General features: G+C 37.5%; 1 protein-coding gene across 4 annotated transcripts; it reads left to right on the plus strand.

Moving 5' to 3' along the window:
* The first annotated feature begins 3,083 nt into the window (after positions 1-3,083).
* LOC114512078 (T-cell surface glycoprotein CD1e, membrane-associated-like) lies at positions 3,084-6,300 on the plus strand. Of its 4 annotated transcripts, none has more exons than XM_036015303.1 (6): positions 3,084-3,339; positions 3,655-4,005; positions 4,636-4,914; positions 5,144-5,422; positions 5,791-5,884; positions 5,999-6,300. In XM_036015303.1, exons 1-6 carry the CDS (start codon positions 3,279-3,281, stop codon positions 6,150-6,152), a joined length of 1,218 nt encoding a protein of 405 aa, XP_035871196.1. In that variant the 5' UTR covers positions 3,084-3,278; the 3' UTR covers positions 6,153-6,300. The 4 variants fall into 4 exon arrangements, with proteins under 4 accessions (XP_035871196.1, XP_035871195.1, XP_035871197.1 ...); XM_036015302.1 differs by having other exon boundaries at positions 3,088-3,339; positions 6,019-6,300; XM_028530982.2 differs by having other exon boundaries at positions 3,096-3,339; positions 3,709-4,005; positions 6,019-6,300.
* The last annotated feature ends 13,418 nt before the right edge of the window (positions 6,301-19,718 follow it).

Genomic DNA, 19,718 nt, shown 5'->3' on the forward strand with positions numbered 1-19,718 from the left:
GATTTTTAAGTTTTGTTTCTGAGCTGCCTTATTACCTAGTTTTTTTTTCATGACATTTGATGGATTCCTTCGCTATCCAGGCATTTATGTATGAGTAGCACTTTCCTAGTTGATTGATAAAAATAAGACTTTTTATTGTTTTCCAGCAATGAGACTGAATCACAAGTTTTTAGTTCTCTTGTACTGCTCAGGCTTTTCATATTTCTGTGAGTTAATAGAGAATGTCTTGTGTTCCCTGGGATGGTGAGTGTCCCCTCTGTGTATAGGTCACTGTGTTCTCAGGGGACCAACTTCTCAAGGGAATGTGATAGCCAATGTGTTTTCAATCTATGAAATTTCAGGGTCATCCTCTGAAGCCACACATTATTGACAGTGCAGCCACAATGAGTATGTGTATGGGATGAACTGGGGGAGGCTGCTTGCTGCTTTTGTTGCTTTGGTCATCCAGTAATGACTTGGAAGACCTTAGCAGTGTCCCCTCTATATCTCCACTGACCCTGGGATTAGTGCAGACTGCAGCTTTCACTCAGGGAAAAATGTTTTTGTACTACCAGCTCTCAGATTTACAGATAATGTGCTTGCAACCCAACACTCACTGCTACACCTTCTTTTGGGCCCTGCTGCTATCTCTGGGAGGGTATGAGGTGTGCTTTGAGGGGATGTAAGATGGCCAGGCTTTGTGGCTTTGTTTCTTTATCTGAAATGCCAGGTTTCAGACAACCATGGCTGTACCTCTGTTCTTTGTCCTAACCCAGGTCACTGGGTTCATCCATAGCACATACTGACCACCCTGAAGAAATGTACACTCCATCTCTCTGTACTCTGGATGAAGGGAGTGCCAGCAAAGACCTGATTTCTTCCTTCTCCTGGTTGAGACCTTCAGTGATCTTCGGGCTGCATCCTGGCACTATCTCAACTCTTCTCTCTATCCACCTGTCTGGTTTGCTCCCCTTGCCCACCTTTACAAGGTTTAATTCACAGATCTCTCAGCCGTGCTTGTGCATTGAGCAAGGAATCCTTTGTTGAATTATAGCTATACAAATTATGGAAACTTCAAGGGGAGAGGCCAAGGGGACCTCTTAAGACCCCATTCTTCTGACCTTTATTTTTATTTTTCTTTTTTAAATAAACTTCATACTATTTCCATAGTGGCTGTACCAATTTGCATTTTTATCAGCAGTGTATGAGGGATCCTTTTTCTCCACATCCTCTTCAATGCTTGTTATTTTTTGTCTTGTTGATAATAGCCATTCAAAACAAGTATGAGGCAGTGTCTCATTGTGATTTTTATTTGACTTACATTATTCTTATAGCTAGTGAAGTTTAACATCTTTTCATATATCTGTTGGCCATTTGTATATCTTCTTGGGAAAGTGTCTTCTCAGGTCCTCTGTCCATTTTTTAAATTGGATTGCTTGTTTTTTGTTGTTGTTGTTGTTTCTGTGTTGTATGAGTTATTTATATATGGATATTATTTATTTATGAATATTAGCCCTTTATCAGAGATTTTGTTTGCACATATCTTCTAGCCTTTGGTTGGTTGCCTTTTTGTTTTGTTGATTTCTATGTGTGTGTGTGTGTGCAGAAGCCTTTTAATATAATGTAGTCTTACTCATTTGTAGAAATAATTTTATATTGTTTTTTATTTCATTATTTGAGTTAAATTTTTATTGTCATTCAATTACAATTGTCCCATATTTTTCCCGATTGCTTTCCCCTGCCTCACCCACCCCCATCCAACAGTCAAACCCCACCCTATTGTCCATGTTCACAGGTTCTTTGTTAATTGCGTATTTTACTTAGATCATTAGTTTCATAAGGGCAGTTATGTGGTATATTCTTTGAGTTTTTTAATGTTCCTGTATGGATATATTTTGTCCTTATAAGAGAATAATTGGCCTGAACAAAAATTTTTAAGATTATCTCAGTACCTCAGAATTTTGAAATATTTCCCCAGAGCATTGAACATGAGCCATCTGAAGCCAGTTTCTTAGAATTCAGAAACAATGGATGAGATTGAGCATGAACTTTTCTAAAAATTCTGGGCACAATTTTGTGAGTTTTCCATATTATAAAAATAGAGGTTTTAGGGATTTTTCTCCTAAGACTTCTCTCTAAAATCTTAGTGTCTGGTATACCTTTTGACTAATCAGATAGGCTTTGATTAAATGCCAGTTAAATGCTTATATGAAAAGCAAATAAAGGAATGGTATTTAAACTTCTTTCAACCGGCCACAAAAATTATCAGAGAAAGTGACAAAAATAAATACTCAACACAGTAATTAATCCTCCCATGAATATTCCAATCCCCTGAAGTTACTTCCTTATATCCAATGAAACTTCTATCTAATCAGACACCACTGAGGGGGCTCCCAGGCCATGGACCATGAAAAGAAGGCTGAATGACTACTCTTTATACTCAGAGTACCTGTAAACACATTCAACTCATTTAGGGTATACTGGGGATCCAAGACCCTTGCATATTCCATATACAACATGAGTGATTATCTATCAGTTCACCATTTCCAGGTCAAGCCCACTCATGTATTCCTTTAACAGTGACAGTTTCTATGACTGGAGAAACTGAGCAAAAGAGTATTTCCCATAGATTATCTGATAATCTGTATTGCCACTGCTGCTCTTTCTCACTTCTTCTTATAGAAAAAGATGTTGAAAACCCAAGTGTGGGCTTGATTTCTTCAAGGCCCAGAGGTACTGAATTTTCCTGCCAGACTATAGACCAAAGACTTTTTATTATTTTTTAAAGATTTTATTTATTTATTTTTAGAGTGAGTGGAAGAGAGGCAGAAAGAGAAGTGAAACATCAATGTGTGATTGCCTCTTGAGTACCCCCCATTGGGGACCTGGCCCACAAACCAGGCACGTGCCCTGACTGAGAAGTGAACCAGTGACCCTTTAGTTCATAGGCTGGCACTCAATCTACTGAGTCATACCAGCCAGGGGAGACTTTATTATAAGCCAGAACTCCTTTCATAGTTGTTGGTGAAATTAGGAGGTTTGGAGGTAGACAAAAGCAGGAAGAAAATCTGGAAGCCAGCTAGTGGGAGAGATAGAAGGGAAATAAGATACCATGTGGGAGGCTTGTGGCTGAGGGAGGCAGCAGGGTTTCTCTTACAGGGAAGTGAGCAGAGAAAGAGGTTTGTTTGTATGACAAAGGAAGTTAGGTAAGAGTTCAAAAGGATTTGAAGGGAGAGCTGATATCTGAGTTCTGAGAACAGTTTGTCCTGCTAAGGCATCATTCACCTAACAGAGCTTCAATGCTGCTGCTTCTGCTCCTGCTCTTCAAGAAAATTCTTTGTCATGGGCCAAGCACAATGGGTAAGAATTCATCTATGATTCATCTGTGCAAATTCACCTATGTGGCAAAATAGTGAAAACCCCAGTGGAAAGATACTTGTGGCTGGGCATAGCAGGGTGGATGCAAAGTTCTGGGGAGGATCTGGGAGCAAGGAGTAATGCTCCCACTAGGTGCCCTTGAAATCTGTATGACAGTTTAGTTCCAGGCAATGCATCCTTGACCACAGTCTCAGCTTCTTTCTCTGATTTTGGGGAGGAGAGACTGAATCAAGGAGAAGGGGATATGGAAATATGTGTAAACTCTGTAACTATCTCCATTTTTCTTTTCCTATGTGGTCCTGTTCTCCCCTTCTTTCAACCTCTCTCAATTGTCATTTCTTTGTCTCTCAGCTGCCCAAGTTCTAGGACCCCATCATCTTGCAGCAGAAGAGCCCCTCTCCTTTCGCGTACTCCAGACCTTCTCCTTTGCCAACCACAGCTGGGCACATACCGAAGTCTCAGGATGGCTGGGCGAGTTGCAGACTCATCGCTGGGACAGTGTTTTGGGCACCATCCGCTTTCTATGGCCCTGGTCCGAGGGTAGTTTTAGCAAGGAAGAACTGAAGAACCTGCAATACCTATTGCAGTTGTATTTCCATAGTTTCCCTCAGCAAGTGCAGGCATTTTCCAGTCAGTTTCAGTTTGAATGTGAGTATGCTTTTTCAAGCTGATATTTACCTGGGGGTTCTGATCAAGGGAAGATGGTATATGGGTTCTGTCCTTTCAAACTTCCTGATCTTTTTTCTCTCTCCTTTGGCCCACTCTCTCCACTTTGCTTCACCCTTCACCACATTCTCTCTCTACCCCCACCCTACCACATACACAGAAAGACTTACATGTACATATCTCTTCACATCCTTAAATATACCCTCATATGCTGGCTCCTTGGAATAGTTGCCTCTTTTTGATGTTCTTTCCTTCATCCTTGGCCTCACACTCAGCCTTTCAAAACCAGGATCTTGCTCTTTTTTCTCTTTACCCTGATTGTTCAGGTGGCCTACCTAACCAGTACCTAACCACTCCCAAGTGAGTTCTTCTTGACTTGTCTGCTATGTTTCTAATAGTCCTCCTTTTGAGCCCCTTTGAATTAATTGTTTCAATATACCTTTATTATCTTTGCATTTTCTCCCCACAAATTTCTTCTCCTTTTTCCATCCAAACTCTAGTCTTCCATGGGACTAGAACTTTTTTCCTTATATCCCTTTACTTTCTATATTGTTTACTTTCCTTCCCTATAATTCTTTTTATATTTACTCTTTCTTTCTTGTCCATCCCCAGATCCCTTTGAGCTCCAGATAGCATTCGGCTGTAGAATGCATTCTGGGAAGGCTTCAGAAAGCTTCTTAAATGGGGCATACCAAGGATCAGATTTCCTGAGTTTCCAAGGAAATTTCTGGAAACCATCTCCAGGAGCAGGGAGCCAGGCTCAGAAAGTTTGTGAAGTGCTTAATCACTACCAAGTTGTTAAAGAAATTGTTCAGAGCCTTCTCGTTGACACCTGCCCTCGATATCTAGCAGGCCTCCTTGAAGCAGGGAAGTCAGAACTGGAACGACAAGGTGAGCCCATCTTTTTCTACCCTTATATTCTTATATTCTTGTATTTGAGCCTTTCACTCTTTATCACCCCTTTGAAACCCATAATAAAACCCAGGGCTAGAGGGTGGGTTTGGGTTTAGGACTGTTTCCAAGACAAGTAATTATTCAAACTGTTAAGGTACCCAAGTCACTAAGCTATGGCTTAGGATGCCCTCTTAAATTACATTTCTTCTCATCTTCTTCTTTCCAGTGAAGCCAGAAGTGTGGGTGTCCAAGGGCTCTAGTCCTGGACCTGGACGTTTGCTACTGGTGTGCCATGTCTCTGGCTTTCATCCAAAACCTGTGTGGGTGATGTGGATGCGGGGTGAAAAGGAGCAGCTGGGCACTCAGCGAAGTGAACTCTTGCCCAATGTTGACAGAACATGGTATCTTCGAGTAACCCTGAATGTGGCAGCTGGAGAGGCAGCTGGTCTGACTTGCCGAGTGAAACACAGCAGCTTGGGAGGTCATGATATAATCATTCACTGGGGTAAGAAAGAACAAGGACCCAGATGGGAAATGATAATCTTCCCATAGTTCCAGGGTGAAATGGATGGGAATGATATGCACCAGAGGATAAAAGTGGGAAAATACAAATAAAGAAGATAAAGAATGATAGCAATTACATTAAAAAAACATACACAGAAGTAGATGATTAGAAATACTAGAGAGGGAAAGATATAAGTATTTGTCAAAAAAAAAGAGATGGGGTGAGATCAGAGACATAGACTCATAGAGTCAGGAAGATTCTAGAAAATACAGAAAAAAACTCTTGGAATATCTCTCTCCTATAAAATGAGAAACAGGTAGAATGGAGAGTACTTCACAGATTGACATTCTTATTTTATCCCCAACCAGATGGATACCCCATCCTCCTGATATGCATCTGTTTGGCTGTATTAGTTACCTTGGTTATCTTGGTTTTGGTTGACTCATGGTTTAAAAAGCAAAGGTAAGACTCTTCTTGTTCTTGTTCTGTTTCTTCAACTACTTAACTAATTGCATTTTTCTCTATTGTTTTTCTTTTTTACCCTTTTCTGTCTAATTTTGCTTCTTTTACATCAAGCTCCTCTTCTCTTCCCACAGCTCAAATCAGAACATCTGCTCTCCCCATATACCCAACCCTGCTTTTCCCACAGAAGCCAATATCCAAGAACCCAGGAATTCAGGAAGTTTTCTCTGCTTGGCACAGAAATCTTGGATCAAAAATCGATTCTTAAAGAAATCAAAGATAAGCCTAAATCAACCCTAATGACATTTCTTTCACTTTATACATAAGATACTTGTCTACTTCTTGTTAAATATGGTTTATACAAATAAACAAAATATGATTTTGTTAAAACATCTTATTCTGGCAGAGGTTCTGACTCATTTGGAAACCTGTCTCCCTCCCCCATCTTGTGACAATTTGTTTTCTGCTTGTGACATATGTTCATTTATCTTTCAAACTCAAACTCAGAGGCCTATTTCTCATGAAATCTCTAGATTACTTAATTGAAATCTCAAGACAAGTACCATATGATTCCACTTATATGTGAAATCTAATAAACAAAATAAACTAACAAAATAGAAACAGATTTATAAATACAAAGAACAGGCTGACAGTTGTCAGAGAGGAGGGAGGTTTGGGAGGTGGGTGAAAAGATAAAGGATCAAACAAAAAAAAGAAAAAAAAGACTCATAGAAACAGTTAACAGTATGGTGATTACCAGAAGGAAGGGGAGTTGGAGGGAGGTAGAAGAAGGTACATGGAGGATAAATGATGTTGGAAGATTTGACTTGAGGTGGTAAATATACAATGCAACATGCAGATGATGACTTAAAGATTTGTACACCTGAAACTATATAATTTTACTAACCAATGTGATCCCAATAAATTCAATAATAAAAGAAATACAAATTCTATAACTATAAAAAAGAAAAAAAATCTCTTGTATGTTTCCCAAATTGGACTAATCTCCCTAAATGCATTATTTATTTGTAGTCTAAACACTGTTATTTAGGTTTTTGCTCTCTTCTTTTTTAAAATATCAGTTCCTTGAAGGCAGAATTTAGGAGTTTATATTTGTATTCATGACAAAAAGCATAACTTGAATTCAGGGCCAGCTTTATGGGTGTGTTGACCTGCCCATAGGGACACTTTGACCTATGTAGCTGTTGCCATCTTGAAATTTTCAGTAATTTTTGAATGAGATATTGCATTTTAATTTCATACTGACCCCACAAACTCTGTAGCTGGTTCTGCCTGAATATGATGTATTTCAATTATTCTGAATAAAATAAATTTATTGTCAAATTAAGTGATGTCTTAATTGATTCCCTCTTTGAGATATCTGCATCTTTGGCTGTTATTAAAATGTTTTCTTTCTCCTTTTTTCACTCATCAGAGGTGAAGAGGCAGAAAAGTGCTTCAGACTTTAAAGTGACTGGTGTTTGTACATCTTTGGAGATATTTAAAATATAATGACATATAAGAAATCTTTTTTCAAAATAAAACGGGGTTAGACTGACATTTCCATTTCTCTGAGATTGTGCATGTGTGTGTCTTAGTAGATAAGCATATTTAGGGGAGAAATTAATATTTTGAGAAATTAGGGATTGGGGATAATTTTAATTGGCAGAGCCAAGGCAATGAAGGAAAGAGTGTTTGGGTGCCTGCCAAGATATATGTTTATTTTTCTTTACTGTTTTGGTGTGCTATTATATTACCATTACTATTTATAGTTCATTTTCTTCTTACATTTTATATAAAAATTTTAATTATCTAATGATTTTAATAGAGGTACATTTGAGCCTGTTGGAGAGCAGAAAGCTGTTAAGATGCAGTTTATACTGATGTCCAACCAAAACCTTCATTTGAAAGTGGTAATTGAGAAGATTGGTAGATTTCTTAGTGGAAGTTTCTATTTTTCAGTTAGCAGATGGTTCCATGACCACTTACCAAGGCTGTACTCTTAACAATGAGCAAAGTTTAGGAGCTAGCTGTTCCATTGTTTAGAACCCATTACCTATTTTATGACATGTTTATTTATAGACAGATCTCTAGAGTCTAGAGAGAAAGGTAGAGTTTTAATAAGCTCTTTGGAACAATAACAAATAAAGGTCAAGTTTTTATGACATGAAAGAAGGACACAGGAGTGACCTCTATCAAATCTGAAAGGACTTTTAGTTTCTAGCAAAGGCATGTGATATGAATATATTTCCAATGTTTTCTATGGTAAAATATTTTCCATATTTGCTTCAAGACTCTAGTATTTGGTCACGATAATTCTTGAATTTTTTACAGCATCCATATTTTGTTAAAGAATTTTATTTATCTTAGAGAGAGGAGTAAGGAGAGAGAAAGAGAGGGAAAGAAACATCGATGTGAGAGAGATATATTGATCAGTTGCCTCTCACATGCCTCCAAATGGAGACCCTGCCCACAACCCAGGCAGGTGCCCTGACTAGAAATTGAACTGGAAACCTTTCAGTTCTCAGTCTGGCACACAATCTGCTGAGCCACATCAGCCAGAGTTGAATTCTTAAATATGGCTGAAGCTAGCCTTTCTTGTCTCATGTCAAATCTTTCCCCCACTATATATTATGCTTCTGTGACACTAAATGTGGGGACCAGGGTAAGGGTGGAAGTAGCAGGAACAATTTCAAGCCTATTGTAAAAATTCAAAGAGTTGTTGATAATAGTAAACCATAGCACTTGAGATGGATGTGGTAAAAAGAGACTTGAAATTGTGTGTATTTTGAAAATGGAGCTAATGTGTTTTAAAGATAAATTCCATCTGTTGCATTAGAAAAACAGGGAGTCAGGAATGACTCTAGGTTTTTGTCCATAGAAGCTGGAATTCTATTTGTAATTACAATTAACTAGATAGATAAGACAGATAAGGAAGAAACAGATTTGGAGGACACACTAAGAATCTGGTTTTGGATGTTTAATTTGAAATTCCTGTTAAGGTTCAGAATGGAGAAATCAAACAGACCATTGGGTTAGGCCTGCAATTGAGATGTATCCATGCTAAAGACACTTGAGATCAATAACAAAAATGTTTGAGCACTACTCTACAATGGTGGGATGGTCATATGAATAAATAGTTGGAATACAATGTTGTGACTGCTAATTAGAAATCACTGTTTTGTTTTCTGAGTTAGGTTGAGGTCATCAGGAAATTAGTAGCCAGTTCTTCCTGATGGATTACAAAACAGGCCTCAGATATTCCACTAAAATTGAAAGCTGAAAGATGATTGGTACACTGGGCCCACTTATGATGAAACTTAAAACTGTGGAAGTAAAGGCACAGAGATAGACATTTCAGTTTTGAATGTTGTGGGAATTCTAAATACTTAAAGATACCTGAAAAATAGAGCAATACTATTCAAAGTGTGGGACAACTGTTATGGAATAAGAATTCAAAAATTGTTTAAAAAAATAACAGGATCAGACTCAGGATATAGTTGTTACTTGTCCAAAACTTGCTATAATTTCAGTACAAAGGCTGAAATTAAACATTTTAAAACTTTTATAACAAATCAACAGAGTAATTTTATGTATGTTAAGCTAGTACTATAACAAAGACTTTTTTTATTATTTAAAATAATTCACTTTCATTACTTTTTACAAAATGATTGATGCATAATAAATTTGGGGAAAATTACTCTTTTCTCAGGTTGAGAAACACAGACATAGAATGTAAGGATGTAGGCATGGTCATATATAAAAATAAGACATAAACCTTTGCATGTCATGTTGCATTATTTGAACATGATCTCATAATAAATAGAAGGCCACAAATTTAAAAGTATTTTTAAAAACACTAAAAATTTATGTTAAACATTTGTCAACATGTGTTAATATACGAGAAAATAAATCATTAAGTTGATAAAAAATAAAGGTGAAAGGTTTAGGGAAGGGGATACAGTGGGGAAGGGGAAGGGTCATCAAGGAACGTGTATAAAAGGTTCAAGACAAAGCCAAAGAGGGGTAAGATTAAGGGTGGGAGGTGGGGATAGGTGGGGATAGGTGGGGCAGGGGTGAGTGTTGGGGTGAAAATGGAGAAAACTGTACTTGAACAACAATACAAAGAAGCAAATAGCAGAGATACAACTTTCTGCAAAATTTAAATAACGTTTCACTCCCCAACACCTAATATGAGAGCTTAAAACTGTATCAAACAGACATCTGAAATAACACAAGTACTGATTTTGTACCTTACCAGGTGATTTCCCCCTCAAGCTACAAGCAAATACACTGGAGACATAGAACACTCATTTCTTACTTTGGGAATATTTTCTTTTATGTTCTGTCATACTGAACAGTGTTTCATAGGGATGTTATAATGTTCATTTTAGAAAAACAAATGGGTCTACAGTGCAGAGACTGGGTTTAAGGAGTAAATGAAAAGACATTTTCAGTAGTTACTGTGTAAATCTTGGTTACATAACCTAAGCTAAATTAGAAGTTAGACAACAGGACTTCCGGCAAGATGGAGGAATAGGTGGTCGCACCGTACCTCCCTCTTACAACCAAGATTAGAAAACCAATAATTTACAACAATAATCTACTATCAGAATAACACCCAGATCCGGCAGAGGATTTATCTGAATGGAAGTCGGGCAGCCAAGAAGTTGAAGTAGACGCGTTCATCCGGACTGGTAGGAGAAGACAAGCCCGCGGGCGCGGGGCTGGCTCGGGTCGGCGGCGCGCGGAGGGCGGGGGAAGGTTTGGCGCAAAAGCCATCGGGCGCGCAAGAAGGCAGCGGTGATCCCTGAGTACGCAAGCTGCGGCTGGCAGACCCAGAGGGGCAGCGATTGTGGACCAGGGCAGAGCTCGCGGCCCAGAAGCCCAGATAAGGGTCTGAGTCCAGGGGAACGGAACTACCGCCATTGTTTTCTCCCGCCCCGCTCCCGCTCCCGCTCCCGCCCCGCCCCCACATATAACGTCACAATCTAGTGACGGGGTGCCCAGCCCCCGTGAGCACCTAAGGCTCCGCCCCCCCACTGTAACAAGAGCAACCAGGCCAAAAAAAAAAAAAAAAAAAAAAAAAAAAGGAGAGAAAGGGGGAAAAAAAAACAAAACAAAAACAACCATGTTTTCAACAGAGCAAATCAGTCCCCCAGGACTCATCCTTTTGAGCGACCAAGAATTAGCCAATCTATCAGATGCGCAGTTCAAAACACTGGTGATCAGAAAGCTCACGGAACTGGTGGATTTTGGACGAAATTTAGATGAAAGAATGCAGAGTACCATAAAACAAATGCAGGAAGACACACGGAGGAGAGCCAATAGTGAAAGGAAGGAATATGAGTCTCAAAACAATACAGTGGACCAGAAGGAAGATAGAATCAACCAAGCAGGAAAGCATGATGAAATAAGAATTCAAAAAATTGAGGAAAAGATTAAGAGCATCCAAGACACCTTTAAACGTTCCAATATCCGAATTATAGGGGTACCAGAATCGGAAGGGGAAAAGCAACAGATTGAGCACATATTTGAACAAATAATAAAGGAGAACTTCCCCAATCTGGCAAAGGGAACAGTCTTCCAAGAAATCCAAGAAGCTCAGAGAGCCCCAAAGAAGTTGGACCCAAGAAGAAACACACCAAGGCACATCATCATTACATTAGCCAAGGTAAAAACGAAGGAGAGAATCCTAGAAGCAGCAAGAGATAAGGGGACAGTCACCTACAAAGGAGTTCCCATCAGACTGTCAGCTGATTTCTCCAAAGAGACCTTACAGGCAAGAAGGGGCTGGAAAGAAATATTCCAAGTCATGAAAGACAAGGACCTACATCCCAGATTGCTCTATCCAGCAAAGCTCTCATTTAGAATGGAAGGGCAGATTAAAGTGCTTCTCAGATAAGGTCAAGTTAAAGGAGTTCATCATCACCAAGCCCTTACTTTATGAAATGCTAAAGGGACTTATCTAAGAAAAGAAGATAAAGAAAAGACATGTATAGTAAAAGGACAGCAAACTCACAAATATCAACAACCACACCTAAAGCAAAACCAAAAGAAACTAAGTAAACAATTAGAACAGGAACAGAACCACAGAAATGGAGGGCACATGGAGGGTTAGCAGCAGGAGGGTGGGAGGAGGAGAGAGGGGGAAAAGGTATAGAGAATAAGTAGCATAGAATGTAGGTTGAAATTAGATAGGGGGAGGGCAAGAATAGTACGGGAAATGTAGAAACTAAAGAACTCATAAATATGACACATGGACATGAAGTATAGGGGGAAATGTGGGTGGGAGGGGGTACAGGGTGGAGGGGAGAGAAGGGGGGAAATGGGACAACTGTAATAGCATAATCAATAAAATATATTAAAAAAAAAAAGAAGTTAGACAACAGGTGACTCAAATGATGTCAACATTTATGACATAATTTTAGCAGTCACTGTGAGGAAATTAAGGGAAGCTCTGAGCCTGTACTATGGCTCACATTAAACTGTGCATTAAGCTGACTTTATGGGAATATCACTATTAAAGAAGATTTTTTCTTAAGGGACTCTAACAGACTTGAAATTACAAATAAAAACAATAGTGGGTTAAATATGACTTGGGTTTTGCTTTGGCTAAAGAAACAAAGAAGAAAATAAGAGATCTGGGGTGTGTTAGAAGTAATTTTCCAAGTAGTATAATTTAAGCATCCCCTGCTTAAATTAGTATTTACATGCTTACAAAACATTTTAAATGCTTAAAAATGCCTTATTTTTTAAAGAAAGTAAGAATAGTTTTACTAGAAAAGTGATAAAATTTAATAAATAAGCTGGTAAAAACTAAAGATGTTTTAAGTATTTTGATAGGAATAAAGGAAATAAGGGAAAGGAGATGGAAGGAGGTGGATGAAGCTATAAGGGGAATAAATGGTAATAGAAGAAGACTGGACTTCTGGTGGTGAACACACAATTCAACATACAGATGATGTATTGTAGAATTGTACACTTAGAGCCTATATAATTTTATTAACAAATGTCATGTCAATAAATTCAATGAAAGAAAACATCAAAAGACTGCTTATTATAATCAATGTTATTGTAAATGACTAAATTTTTCAAAAACATAAGAAAATTTGAGTTTTCTCCCCAAAAGATGTCAAATTCATAATTTAATAGTGATTGCCCCCTCCTCAATAAGTGGAATAGATTTTTCATTTTAAAATATATTTTATTGATCATGCTATTAAAGTTCTCTCATTTTCCCTGTGTTTCTCTCTACCCTACACACCCCCTCTAACCCAGATTCCACCCTCAGTTCATGTCCCTAAGTCATACATATAAGTTCTTTGGCTTCTCTATTTTTATACCATTCTTAATCTCCCCCTGTCTATTTTTTAATGACCATTTATGCTTCTTGTTCCCTGTACCTTTTCCTCCATTCGCCCTCCTCTCCCCCTACCCACTGATAACCCTCCATGTAATCTGCATTTCTGTGCTTCTGTTCTGGTTGTTTGCTTAGTTTGTTTTTTTCTTCATTTTTAGGCTAAGTTGTTGGTAGTTGTGAGTTTGTTGTCATTTTACTGTTCATAGTTTTGATCTTTTTCTTAGATAAGTCACTTTAACATTTCATATAACAAAGGCTTGTTGATGATGAACTTCTTTAACTTGACCTTATCTGGGGAAGCACTTGATCTGCCCTTCCATTCTAAATGATAGCTTTGCTGGATAGTCATCTTGGATGTCGGTCCTTGCTTTTCGTGACTTTGAATACTTCTTTCTAGCCCCTTCTTGCTTGTAAGGTTTCTTTTGAGAAATCAGCTAATAGTCTTATGGGAACTCCTTTGGAGGTAACTGTCTCCTTTTCTCTTGATGCTTTTAAGACTATTTTAATGTTGAGTAACTTCATGATGATGTGCCTTGGTGTGTGCTTCCTTGGGTCTAAATTTTGGGGACTGTCTAAACTTCCTGAACTTCCTAGAAGTCTATTTCCTTCACCAGATTATGGAAATTTTCCTTCATTGTGTTTTCAAATAAATTTTCTATTTCTTACTCTTCCTCTTCTTCTTCTGGCACCTCTGTAATTCAGATTTTGGAATACTGAGTGTTGTCCCAGAGGTTCCTAAGCCTCTCCTGATTGTCTTGAATTCATTCTACTCTGGTTCAATGTTTATTTCTTCCTTCTGGTCCAGGAAGGAAGAATCATTGATCTGAGTACCAGTTTCCTTCCTGTCACTGTTAGTTCCTTGTATATTTTCCTTTATTTCACTTTGCATAGCCTTCACTTTTTCCTCTATTTCATGACTATACTCAACCATTTCTGTGAGCATCCTGAATACCAGTGTTTTGAACTCTGCATCTGATAGGTTGGCTAACTTTTTATCATTTGGTTCTATTTTAGGAGCTTTGATCTGTTATTTCATTTGGGCCATATTTTTTTTGTCTTTTTGCCACTGTTAAGTGGTAAGGGGTGGAGTCCTAGGTATTCACCATGGCAGGGCAACCCACACCGCTGTATTGTGGTGCTGTATGTGGGGAGGGGCCCAAGATGGAACAATGCCTCTTGCTCAGCTCTCAGCCAGTTTTCATCCACTTCCCCCACTACCCAAAAGCAAATTGGGCCATTCTGGTGCTGATTGCAGTGTGGGTGGGTTTATGTACATTCCACGAACCTGTGCGTTTCTCCAGTGAACTCTCCTGTGAGGCTGTGAGTTTCTCCTGCTGGTGCAACCCCCACAGGTTTTTACCTTTAGAGGTTTGATTCTTTCTTTTCATGAGCTGGAATCCTGGCCTGCACAGTCTGTCTCACTCCCCATTTGCTCTTCCCAGTTATCTGCACACAAATGTGGGACTGCCTGGCCCACCAGCCACCACCTTGCTCACCTGGTCCTCCAGCCACTGCCTTTCCACAAGTCCTCTCCAACCCAGCTGCCTATCTCCACCCCTCCCACCTGTCTAAATGAATATTTCTTCTTTAACTCCTTGGTAGTTGGACTTTCATATGGTTTGAATTTCTGGAAGTTCTGGTTATTTTTTGTTTTTAAACTTATTGTTTTCCTTCTTTTCATTGTGTGAGGAGGCAAAGTGTAGCTACCTATGCCTCCATCTTGGCCAGAACAGGAGACATTTTAAAAATGAGTCCTACTCTTAGTGAAAAGTAGATCTACTTTTCATCATCTTTTCAGGTGGTAGCCATCTTTGAGGGTGTGTAAGTTGGTGGCTTCAATTTTTAAGTTACTTTTAAATGTTTTTTTTCAAAAGCAGATATTTGTAACAATTTTTTAAAAGGTAGTTTTTTTTTTTTCCTTTAGCTATGCTTCTTATATGTCCTAAAACAGCTATTTGTGCAAGGATTCATTCTTTTCCACTCAGTGCTTCATCTCCCACGTACCTGTTACCCCTATTTGGATGATAAACTGTTGAGAGTTTGCTGCCATTTTTCCCCATCCAAAGAAGGACACACATCATCACTCTACTGGGAACATCCTTGATACCTTAGATCATAATCTTATTTCTAGTAGACAGTAAAGATTTTCTGGTGTTTTACAGTGAATTTTCACAGATTCCTGACCTTGCTTCAGATTCCAGGGTGAATTCCATCTGGAGAAATTTAGCCTCTGTTAACCTCTGCTACTGACTTCACTTTCAGTAGGGACTGTTCCTGGTCACAGCTCTCTGGAAAACCAATGCTACCACACTTTTTCCTGTTGCTTCCTATATATCATTGGTGGCTTATAAAAGGATTAACTCAGGACCACCAAATGGAAGAGATGCATAAGAACATGAAGATTCCATGTTCTCTCCCCATATCTCTAGGTGTTTACCAACTCCAAACCCCATCCTCCTGGGATTTTATGGGGTTTTCATCACATAGGCACAACTTATTAAACTCTGGAATAGACTTTTAATGACAACATTAACATTTTAATTACATGGAGGTTTCTTCCAAATGAATTTTCAGTTTACAGAATGTTGCCTGTTAGCTTGAAGCTGAAAAAATAATAGCCATTTATCTTAACTTCCCAGTCTATCCAATTTTGCTTAAAGTTATTAAGTGTCTAAAAGAATGACATCAGCAAAGTGGGCTGAGATATGGAATGTGTCTACTTTGATAACATTGCTGATGGTTGCTTAGCTTACAATTTTGAAGTCAGATTTTCCACTTTCTATTTAAAGGTGATCATCATAGTAACATTATTTGTTCTTCACTTTGATTTCATTTTAGAAATTGTTTCTGAATTCTTTATTTACTTTTTTTTTTAAAAAGGTCATCTGGTATAATACTTTTATGTTACCAAACAAACAAATAAAGAAATAAAACCCACAAAAGCCTTTTACTTTTTTGAGTGGATATGTAGGATTTATGAACATGTGGTATTAATGTGGTGGTGGAAAAGCCATGAAATTATCTTTAGGACAAAATACATATTGGATTAAGCTTGGTTAATTCACTTATTTCTTGTGACTGTACGCTGAATATTTTGTCATAAAATGCAAAGGTATTACAGGGGGCAGATAAAAGAGATCTTTGTGTTCTGAAAGACTTGAACCACACTATCAACCAATTTGATCTAGTTGACATAAGCATTTAATCTAATACTAGGAGGAAGCATATTATTTTGAAGAGCACAAGGAACACTCACTAAGAAACACTATAGTCTGGGCCATTTAATAATCTTACCATATTTAAAAGGATTGAAATCATAAAAAGAATATTCTATGATTACAACACAATTATTTCTGTAAAATTCTTATCTATTTGGAAACAAGCAATACTTTTTAGTAGTACATTGGTCAAAGAAATGTTAAAGATTGGACAGTATTTTGAATTGAAAAATTTTTAAAAAATGCACAATATATTCAAATTTGTGAGATGAAAAATACAAAAAAAACCCCCAAAATGAAACTAGACCACCCATTTGTACCATACACCAAAATAAACTCAAAATGGATAAAAATATAAGACATATTACCATAAAATTCCTAGACAAAAAATAGTCAAGAAATTATCAGATATCCCATGTAACAATATTTTTGTTGATATATGTCCTAGGGCAAGGGAAATAAAGGAAAAAATAAACAAATGAGACTACTTCAAATCAAAAAGCTTCTGCATAGCTAAAGAAACCATCATTAAAATGAAAATGGAAACAGCTATATGGGAGAACATATTTGCCAATATGTTCTGATAAATCAGACAAGTGTTTCATTTCCAAAATATAAAGAACTCATACAACTCAATGCCAGGAAGACAAACAGTCCAATTAAAAAATGGGCAAAGGATCTGAATGGACACTTCTCAAAGGAGGACATATAGATGGCCTATGGACATATGAAAAGATGCTCAGCATCACTAGCTGCCAGAAAGATGCAAATTAAAACCACATTGAGATATCACCTCACACCTATCAGAATGGCCATCATTAATAAATCAACAAAGAACAAGTGCTGGCAAGGATGTGGAGAAAAGGTAACTGTAGCACTGTTGGTGGGAATTCAGACTGTTGCAGCCACTGTGGAAAACAGTATTGAATTTCCTTAAAAACTAAAAATGGAACTGCTTTTTGACCCAGTGATTCTGCTGCTGGGAATATACCCTAAGGACCCTGAGTCACCAATTCAAAAGAACTTATGAACCCCCATGTTCATAGTGGTGCTATTAACAGTAGCCAAGTGCTGGAAACAGCCTAAGTGCCCATCAGTAAGTGGATGGATCAAAAACTGTGGTACATTTACACAATGAAATATTATGCAGAAGAAAGAAAGAAAGAAAGAAAGAAAGAAAGAAAGAAAGAAAGAAAGAAAGAAAGAAAGAAAGAAAGAAAGAAAGAAAGAAAAAGAAAGAAAGAAAGAAAGAGAAAAAGAAAGAAAGAGAATGAGAGAAGGAGAAAGGGAGAAAGAAAGATCTCTTACCTTCTTTCTTGCAACAGCATTGATGGAACAAGAGAATATTATGTTAAGTGAAATAAACCAGGTGGTAAAAGAAAAATACCATATGATCTCACCTATAGAAGGAATCTAATGAATACAATAAATTAACAGATAAAATAGAAGCACAGGCTTGGAAACATGGAGTAAATTGAAAGTGACAAGAGGGGAAGGGGGAAGGGGACAATCATGGAAAGAAGGGAAGGGACTAGACAAAGAATGTGTATGAATGTCCCATGGACATGGGCAACAGTATGGGAATTGACTGTGGGAGTGGGAGGTGGAATGGGCAGAGGAAGGTAGGAAACTGATCCGCATAGAATGGCAAATGTAGCTCAGCCCTATTGAAAAACCCAGGAGGCTCATTGTGGCACAAAGGAGCCAAACCCATGAATCGGTTCTCCTGTGGGAAATCAGGCCTGCATTATAACTAGGCTGCTTTGTGACTTGTTCTTGCTAAAACTCTCTCGCCCTGAGTTCAGGTGGTGAGTGCTTGCTGCATATCTTTAAAGTAATTTTGTGAAGTCTGTGCTAATTCTCCCAAGGACTGAAGTTTAACCAGACCTATCACTCTTAACGTTCCCTTGCATTTGCAACATTTTTTCCTTGTTAATCTGTAACAAGTAATTGGTAAATCCCTTCCATTGCTATCTGTAAAAAGTAATTACCTAATGCAAACCTAAGTATAATTAATGAAAACCTTCTTTGATGTATGCTATTAGAAAGCCAGTAAAATTCTGTAAAGGCAAGGGTTGGCATGCTTTCCTCTAGAAAGAGTGGCTGGGCCATCCCTTTTCCTCCATAGGACTTGGTAGTCCATGTGAATTTGTCTCCTCTCATCCACAATGCCATGGACACTGTGGGCTGGTGTCTGCATCAGGAGGGCAAAGGGAGAAAAATTAAGATGACTGAACTAAAAAAAACAATAATAATGATAAAAATTTAAAAAGAAAAGAAGATATGTCTAAAATCAATGATTAAAGCTGCCACCTTAAGAAACTAGAAAAAAAGAAGAGCATATTAAATCCAAAGGAAGTAAAAAGAATGAAATATTAAAAATAAGAATGAAAGTGAATTAATTTAAAAATCTAAAGAATTACAAAAAGCAATGAAATCAAAAGGTATTTTTGAAAAGATTAACAGCACATAAACATCTTTCCAGAAAGCAAAAGAAGAGAGACTATGCAAATGACTAATGTCAGAAATGAAAGAAAGAGAATTACTACTACTCATGGAGATTTTATAAAAATAATAAGGGAATAGTATAAGCAGCTTTATGCCAATAAGTTTAAATTAAGTAAGTTCCTTAAAAGAAAAAGAATAGAGGTAGCTAGCTATATTTGTATCAGACAAAGTAAACTGTAAGTTAAAAAACAGGAAAAAAGAGATAAATCTTAATACATTCTTAATATAGAGATATATTAAGAAATATATTTTAATATAATGATAAAGGGAATATAATAATCAAAAGAATATAATAATCATAAATATTTATACACCCAAAATTGGAGCACTTAAATGTATAAAGAAATTATTATCACATAGGAAAGAACCACAAAGCAATGCATTTAATAGTAGATTTTATTACCTCACTTCAACAATGGCTAGATCATCCAGAAATGCAACAACATTACACACTTGAAGGACATAAGGACATTGTGCAAAGTGAAGTAAATCAAAGTAGAACAAATATTGCATGGTTTACCTCATATGAGATATTTAAAGGAGTCCTAACTCATAGAAACCAAAAGTAAATGGTGGTCATAAAAGACTTGGCAGGGGAGGATGAATGGGAAGTGAGTAGTTTCTGTTCAGTAACTATAAAGTTTCAATTATGCAAGATGAAATATAACTACCTACAACTTTTATAAAAATACCCTATTCATAAAAACCTATAATTCTCTAAATATTAGAATAAAATATTTTAAAT

The sequence above is a fragment of the Phyllostomus discolor genome, chromosome 14 (assembly GCF_004126475.2).
Source record: "Phyllostomus discolor isolate MPI-MPIP mPhyDis1 chromosome 14, mPhyDis1.pri.v3, whole genome shotgun sequence".
Classification (NCBI taxonomy): Eukaryota; Metazoa; Chordata; class Mammalia; order Chiroptera; family Phyllostomidae; genus Phyllostomus; species Phyllostomus discolor.